Consider the following 9,013-nt stretch of genomic DNA (forward strand, 5'->3'; position numbering starts at 1 on the left):
TAGGCCCTAAATATTCAACTGACTATCAATTGGCGAGGCAGATAACTCGCCTAAAACCACATGAAGACCTTTATGCCGGGTACACACTGAGCGATATGTCATCTGATTCGGCAGATCGTAGCGGCATATCGGTCCCATCGGCCAGTGGGTATCCACTATGTTGCTGACTGGGCGACATAGTTAGCAAGAGCCATGCTGCCGGATGCAGCATGGCCCCCAACCTCGCTTTTTTTTCGCTGCCGGCATTGGCAAGTGTGAACGTACTTGCCGATGCCGGCATCCCGTTGATGCTGTCGGTAAACACTAGACAGCGAACGAACGCTTCCCGATCTCTCGCAGTGGTTTGCGCACTCAATGCGAACCATTGGCAGCTACGAGCGAACGCATCCTAGCGAGTGGGTCTGAATCAGGTCCTTCAAGCGCTCCTGCCCCCATAGGTTTCTATTTGGGCTGCAAATCTGTCAGGTATGAAAAATGGGTGCGAAGGTTCTGCCAAAACAGATTATGTACAGATATAATATTAATTACTCACACAACAAAACAATATATATGTGAAAAAAAAAAAAATACGCAGGCCTACATAGAGCGTCTACAGTTCGGATAGCCTGAAGTGCTGTTCGGCGCTGTGTCCGGCAGAGGGCGCAGCAGTCCGGGTCTGTCAGATATTGGTCTGAGTGACACACGTGCTCTGCGACTGACCTGTTCGCTCCATTTTGCCAACCATTGTCTGCACGGAGACATTATGCCCATCTTCAAGCTGTTCACCAACGTGGCCCGGGACGCAGTCCCCGAAAACCTACTGTGCAGCCTGACTGAGCAGCTCGCCAAAGCCACCGGCAAGCCAGCAGAGGTGCGTGGTGAGCCCGAATAGAATGGAGGAGGGGGTTTGGGTAGTGATACCCCATGAAAGCCAAATGTACACATGAGCAGCCTGGTACATGGAATACATCTCCTATATAGCACGGAGCCCGGAGAGCGATGCACAGCGTTGCTTCCCCTGTGTCCTGTTAATCTGCATTAACTATCTCTCTTCCCTGAGGGTGGAATCAGTGCGAAGATGTCACCACATTTGTAGCTGCAGAGAGAGTGTGTGTGTGTATGTGTGTGTATGTGTGTGTGTGTGTGTGTGTGTGTGTGTGTGTGTGTGTGTGTGTGTGTGTGTGTGTGTGTGTGTGTATCGTTCTTCTAAAGAACAATTACAATAAATGTCACTTGATAAAAAATAAAGTGAAGTTTACATATACATCATTATAGATTGCCTGTGACTGGTACATCATTTTATTTGCATACTATTAAGACACAACAGAAATGACAACCCTGCTTGTTCGATCCATGGAAAGAATGTAGCTATAAAGAGGGGAGGCAGCTGTTGGGAGTCACTGCGATATGGGTGAAATGCATTTTGAATGCACTTTATCCATGTTGTACTGACGTATTCACATTCAAGTTTATTTCCATTGCAAATGCAAGCAAGCATTGGTCTGTATGCTAACCTCAAGCATTTGTAAGTAAATGCAGCCAGCATAAATAATAATATCCCTTGGCCTTCATACAGTAAAGGGATATGGCTAATGGAACAAATAAAAGTTAGTCAATATCAAGATGCGTTTAGTATTTGTAATGGTCTGTGGTGTAACTGTGTGTGTTGCTAATCACTGTTTCACCTATATCAATTTCCAAGATCAGAGGTTCCCAACAGTTCAGGTTTTAGAGATATCCATGGTTGGGCACAGGTGGTTAAATCAAATTGACGGAGGTACTAATGAAGCCATCTATGTGTGACCATGGATATTTCTAAAATCTGAACTGTAGGCGAGCCTTGAGGGCCCAGTTTTAGAACCTCTGGCCTAGATCCTATGTTAGGATGTTTTGCCTTCCATTGAATTGCTCTGTATTGTCTTTCTTTTACAGTACATCGCTGTGCATATTCTGCCTGATCAGCTAATGAGTTTTGGGGGCTCAACAGAACCATGTGCTCTTTGCAGCCTGAAGAGCATTGGCAAGATTGGAGGTCAACAAAACAAGAATTACACCAAGTTGCTGAGTGATACGCTAAACAAAGAACTGCATGTACCCGCTGACAGGTATATAATATGGTCATTATACGCAATCCCAAATGTCTATTCAAGTTATGTTTACTTTGACATGTCAACAGATCACAGTCATCTCACTATAAGTGCACCCACTTGTACATTGGGGCAAATGTATTATACTGTTCCTTTCTCTGTGCTAAGAGGCATCCTGCATCGCCACTAGGGAAGCCAACCCTGCCCCATTTTTGTAATCCAGAGATTGAACAAAACATCAATCCTGGGATTGAATTATACAGCCAGCATCTTCCGACACCCAGAAGACAGAGACTATTAATTCATGACTAGTAATGCTGGTAACAATAGTGCCTTCCTACACTCCCTCAGCCAAAAGGGGGTATAACACATCAGGGAGACAATGGAGCAAGTGCTATAACATAGCTGCCTGCTGCTCAATGTAATAGAATATGGAAGGCCATGATCTTTTCATCTATCACATGCAGCTCTGTGTCCTGCTACTGGGAAGGGACTAGATATTGAATGTGTGTGTTGCCTAGAAGGCCAGCACAGTGTGCCAGTACTCTGCTACATCTGGATGTTGTACTTAGTACATATATGCAGCATGCATGGTCTTGCTACACACACACACACACACAGCATGTTTACACTGCTAATTGGAGGCAGAGGTGCACGTGCAGCCAAGACTGGTGAAGGTAAGTGCTTACACAGACCCGAATGACCCACGGTACTCGCCTGATCGGCCTGGACATGGTCCTACGGACAGAAAGCTAAAAACCGGGAAACTGCAGATGGGGATCCTTGGATTGGCTTCTGTTATCGCCGCTTATCACAGTTATTCCGGATGTCAGAGTGCTGAGATGTACTATAAAGACAGTCACCAGGGAGGTGTTACAATAACTAGCGCCTCTGGTGATCACAGCCCTGCACTATGGGGATGTGATATGGAATCTGACGGGCATGCTGCAAAACCCACGAGATCTCAGTGTTAGCTGACATTAGGACGAGGTTGACAAGTAACTGGTAACACATAGCGCCATCTTCAAATGGAGCTGTCAGGTGACAAGTGATTAAAAGCTTTGCTATTCATTGCTTAGTAAGTGCCGATCACACTTTACCTCCGTAGCTGGCTATGGGGGTGACGTTAACAATAGAAGCCGAAAAAAGAGGTCACTACCACTCTATACATTTGTCCCTTTGTCTCTAAAGTGTCTAGTAACTGCACCACACTTGTTCTCTGTCCTCTCCCCATCTCTCATATGGCATATTGCCCTAACTGCCTTAGCTGTGGATTGAAAAAGTACTATGCTTTTTTTATTCTTTTTTTTGTTACTCTGGAATCTCAGCCTGGAGAATAATAATTTTTAGATGTCACATCTTTGTCACACACTTGGTTGGAGAGACCCTTTAAGAAGAATAATAAGAGCGGAGCTCATTTACCAATCAAGCTCAGTGTGCATCACAAATCACCTTGGTATGCATCATGATTGTCCAAGCACAAACCTAGATGTACACACTCACACTCAAGAGAATCCACTACAAACTGAAAGTATATCGCAATGTGCCGAGAAGTAGAAAAGTCCAACCTACTGACCCTTTCAATGAAAAATGTGCTTTGTTTCAAAGTACTGCTCGATTTAACTTGCCCCTATACCATTGCCATGAAGCGACCAGCATGGGGCTGGTTCTCACAATTGCAAGAGGACCCCACAGTAGTTTTCCTGCTATAGTGGTAACCAGGCTGCCTAGAGCTTGGGATAATTGAAGATGGTTACGAGTGACAAAGATAAAGGGGTTAATGTTTAGCACTTTTCACCTTACCAGCTAACTGCACTGTCAGTTGGACAGCCTTCTTCCTTCCTGGTACTTCCACATAGGTGAAATAAATCACCTAGGCAAATAGCGGGTTAAAGATTTTTTTTTTCATTATTATTATTATAAATAAACACACCTCACACAATCATAGCACAAAAGCGACAATACAAGAGTTCCTCACACTACAAGTTACATACCACATTAGCATTGCTCTCCCACTTACTTTGCTGCACAATCCTGGCTGCTGAGCCAACCTCATCACTCCCCTACCCACATGGTAGGGAATAAGCTCAATCTCTTGTTCTCATTAATCCCGACAAGACTGCCATGGCTGAAAGTCATCATGGTGAAGATGGTGTTACTCGTCTGGTGCGCAGTGTTTGATTTCTACTATACATTCATCTCATTATTCAGGCCAAAATAATCAGCTTTAGTATGATCAGGACACAAATCTTCTGCTGGATTTCTGCTGTATCTTGTTTGTGTTTTGTTAACTTACTCACATTTGTTCAAGTTTATTGTCTTCTAAGTGATTTGTGTGGATGCTGTTTTGACATCAGGTTTTTTTTTTGGGGGGGGGTACTTACTCCATGTCCACTCACCTTATTTATCTTTATTAATAGTTTCCTATATAGCGCAGCATATTCCGTTGCGCTTTACAATTGGAAACATAAATAGAACAAAACTGGGTAATAACAGACAGATATATAGGTAGGAGGGCCCTGCTCGTAAGTTTACAATCTATAGGTAAGCTTACAACCTGTAGTTTTTGGGAAAATTCTCTTATCCTAGGCGAGTGGGGAGCTGTCCGAATCCCTCACCGGGAATGACAGGTGGGCAATGTTTCCATTGTGCTGTAATCCCCTCCACTTCTCTATTTATGCTGTATTTACATGCTCTAGGTATTTCATACAGTCATCCTAATCATTAATGCACTATGATCCCAATAAGCGGCCAACCTTAGCCTGCTAACAAGAAGCAGAGCCGGACAATAATGGTGAGAGGGATAGCATGGGAAGTATGAGATGGTGCAGTGAGGAGGGGACGGCAATCAAGTAGCCCTGGAAGTGACAAGTATGTGGCTGGCAGTGCAGAGGACGCATTGTTGGGGTTGGATTGGCAATAAACAAAGAATGTTTTGTGTGATACTTGTTAAAATTATATGCAGCTCACTAACCAGAGTGACCTGGTGGGCAGAGTTCATGTTTTCAGTGACGCCTGTATAATAATGATATAAGTCAGTAAATATAGTGTACGAACTCACAGCAGGTTACGTTTTATTTATACATTTGCTGACATATTGTCAAAAGGTAATCTTTTCCTATAACAAATTCTGTGACTTTGTGGCTTACATAATGAGCCTGCAATTACAAGAGGCATGAATACATTTTATTTTATTTAACTGTTATTTACATTTTTAGTAATTGGTTTTGGAATATTTATTAGGAAATGTCACACAATGCTTCTCAAAGCACTGTAAGTACTCTCTGTATTACTGCAAATTTTGCTACACACACTCACTCGTTCTCTCTGTAGTAATATATTCTCAGTGTTGTACACATCACCACTTCTTCACTGCACCCCATACATAATCTCTGTCCTCAGCAATATTCCCTTACCCCACTCGGATTTATTCTGCACTGCCCCATACCATATATAATCTGACATCTTTAAAATCATTTGACCACTTTCTCATGGGAATTACTTGAAATGTATTATACTAAAATCGTTTAATCTTGACCAACACTGCATATGTGATGATAAATCTACAATACACTCTTTAATGTAAAATGTAATGAAAGGTGTGTGTGTACCCCTGCTGCTGTGGCTCCTACCTTTCCTCAACCTCCTCTAGCTTGCTTCACTGTAGGTAAGAGACCAGGGGGTACGGTATATTTACTAAAGTGCGGGTAGAAGTGCAGTTCGGATTGGTTGCTATGGGCAACATCTCCACTTCTAATAACCCACACTGTAGTAAATATATGCCCAGGAGACTTGCTCCATAGATAAACAGGGTTGTCAGACTTGTTTCCTGCTGGCTTCATGTACTGTAACTGAGCAGTGATTGCACTGAGCAAAAAAATGTGTAGGTCCCTGGGACCCATCACTTTAAAAGTGTGGGGTCCTAGTTCCCTTTTTCTGGATGCTTTTGTAATTTATCTCACAACATACCCCTTTAATGCCCCTCAGACCTCACCACCATCCTCTTTTTATGCAGTGTCCTAGACACGGCCATTTTTCGCAATCAGGCTCCTCCCATAAACCCCTTATATCACCATAGAAAGACCCCTACATCCACACTTGCATTAAGGTAACCCGCCCCCACCCATTACATATGTGTAATTTAACTTACAAGTTACATTAATAGTCCCTTTACCACACTTCATCCAACTGTGCTGTGTCTTGTCTGCTGGTTCCCTGGCAGTGGGGAGACAAAGGCTTTGTAGCTGTTATACAAAATAAAATGTATAGGCCATACAGTCTTTTCCCAACCTCTACAGTGTGTCACTACCTATATCCTTCTACTTCGGTCTGTTGTGAGTGCCTGAAAGGAGGAATGGATCTGTATGAGTAAACGTCAGCCTGACAGTTATCCCCTTGGCCCCATGCACACCCTATACCCCATTATAAATACACCCCTGGAAACCTGATCTGATCCCACTATCCCACAGAACTTGCTTGGGTATAAGTATAGTTTTTTTTGTAAAAAAATAAAATCATGTCAACAATGGCTGGTAGCAGGCAAACCCCCGCCTTCCCACCAGTCTTTATTCATCCCATTTAAATAAGTTCTACTAAAATGCACTACATAGTGCTTCATACCTGGGTTCCATTGGCCAAACCTATAATAGTAGGAGAGACGTCCGCATGGTACAACCGCAGCACTGCAATGCGGCACAGGGGAATGGGGGCACAATCATCCAGATCTGCCACGCCCTGGCACAGCCCCAGGGAGACCTGATGCAGCTTTTCATTACCCAGGTGTAGGTGATCCGGACAGATGCACATGCTCCTTGATCTGTGAATTGCAGTAAAAGGAGGCTTTGCAAAAAAGTGAGCCTGGAGACTACTGAGCTGTATTTGGGTCAACAGAGATAGAATGTGACATTGCCCACCAATCGGCGTTCAGCGGGAGATGGTAGAGCTCCCAGCCCACAAAACTGACAGCGGTTACGAGATAAGAGACAGCCATATTCTATTGGCTGCAGGTTGTTTCATCCTTTGGGACCTGTTGAGCTTAGTAAACTGAATCCCCACCATCTAGAGCACATAAAGGATGTGCTATAGCTCATACTGTAAGTGAGATTATTCAGAAACTCCCAGCTTTCCTCCAAAGCCTATATTTTATAACAGAAGACAGTATTATATTATATTCCATTGCTTGCAGTTCAAAATAAAATGTTTTAATGAAAACAAAAGATTTTGAGGACATCTGTGTGTGAGCATTTAATATATTCTTAAATTATACAGCTTTAAAATGTTGACCTATATATGCAATTGACCTACGATGTATTCACTGATTTGTGAATCAAAAATGCTAAAACAATTTGGGGGATATTGCTGGAAGATGTTCCACCAGTAACTGGAGAAAAAGTTTAATTACAAACACTAGTCATTTGGATAATTGCATCTATACAATTTTTAGTAATGTCCACCAATGTGGTTTAGTTATAGACCTGTAGGTTGCAGATATGGTGATTCTAATATGTTTTTTTCTTTTTTGTGTATTTGAAGCTAATGACTTGTTTCTTTTTCAGGGTTTACTTCAATTTTGTTGACTTAAATCCTGCTAATGTGGGCTGGAACAAATCTACCTTTGCGTAACCGTGTGTCACTCAAAATTGATGAGCAGATGAATCAACTACCACAGTTGTCTACAGTGTAATACATTCCATGTGAAATAAACATCTTAATGAAATTATTTTTTTGTCTTGTTTGAGTTATATGTCTGTAATATCTACAGTTTTGTAGAACCGGTGGAGGTTGTCCATTCACTTCCAAATTGTGTACAGCACTTGGTGGCCTAAGATAACTACATCTGATAATACTGCAGAACTGACCGTTGTACTCGGGACGCCTATTCCACCACACCTAATCATTTTGAGTTCACTATAAAGATGATTATTTACAGAAAACCAGCTTTCTAACTTCTGTGGGATGCCTTATGCCCAATGATCGATAAGATGATTTGCAAATTTTATTCATTTTCCTGGTAGCCTGTGTTTGTAAAAAAAAATAATTGAAAACCGAAAAAAGTATTTTTTTTCTTTTCAGCTGACTAGCCTTTGGCCTTTTATCTTTTAGCCCTGAAACTTTTGTTTAAGACATTGGCCGCGATTTAATTCAGCGCGCTGCTAAGTTGGAGAATGCCGATTCTTGCACCGCCGTCGCATGGTCCAGAAACTGCCACTTAAGCGGATCACCCAATTGAGCCAACACGTTTCAACCCCTTCTTGGAGTCTTTATCAAGGCTGGTTTGTCCCAGGACAACTGGGACGTGAGCGTTAGATGCAGACTTACGTAACCACCCATGTGATCGGAGGTTCTCCTGAACAACCGGGACGTCGAGGGTTGGGTGTACGCTCGGGTCCCCGACAACACTGGCTTGCTCCGCAGGAATAGCAATCAAAGATCTACTATTGCCTATAACTGGATGAGGACTTATGTAGTTATGACGGATATATGTTTACTTGTTTTATAGAGCTGTCAGGTGAATACGAAGATGTGATTTCCAGATATGGTGACGTGGTCTATCATGTGATAGGGACTTTGCAAATATTGTTTGGCCGTTGGGCATTTTACATCTAGATAGAAACATCTGATCTGTGCTGCGATACTAATTGGGGAAAGAAATGTGGTTTTGTTTAGATAGGAGGTCTGTGTTGAGTTTAGGTTTAATTGAACTATTTAAGGGTGGCCTGTGGAGTTAAATACTTGCCTACCCAGCCTTGTTAAAATGCATTGGCTCAATTGGGGGATCTGTTTAAGTGGAAGTTTGGACCTTGCAACGGTGGTGACGTACGAGGACACCGGGAGCATCCTGTGTATCTCGCAGCATGCAATTACAGAACTATTTTCTAAAGTTCTGAAAATACAGCCGGTAATTGTGTTTTCCTGCCAGAATAAGGGATACCTATTTATTAATATTT

The 9,013-nt window shown here is 42.6% G+C and overlaps 1 protein-coding gene across 1 annotated transcript; it reads left to right on the top strand.

Moving 5' to 3' along the window:
• Positions 1–628: 628 nt before the first annotated feature.
• LOC148517977 (macrophage migration inhibitory factor-like) lies at positions 629–7,785 on the top strand. The gene is made up of 3 exons (XM_088477851.1): positions 629–850; positions 1,912–2,084; positions 7,622–7,785. The coding sequence occupies exons 1-3, from the start codon at positions 743–745 to the stop codon at positions 7,686–7,688; spliced, it is 348 nt and encodes a 115-aa protein (XP_088333977.1). The 5' UTR covers positions 629–742; the 3' UTR covers positions 7,689–7,785.
• The last annotated feature ends 1,228 nt before the right edge of the window (positions 7,786–9,013 follow it).

Source organism: Taudactylus pleione, unplaced genomic scaffold (assembly GCF_031769625.1).
Source record: "Taudactylus pleione unplaced genomic scaffold, aTauple2 ptg000205l, whole genome shotgun sequence".
Classification (NCBI taxonomy): domain Eukaryota; kingdom Metazoa; phylum Chordata; class Amphibia; order Anura; family Myobatrachidae; genus Taudactylus; species Taudactylus pleione.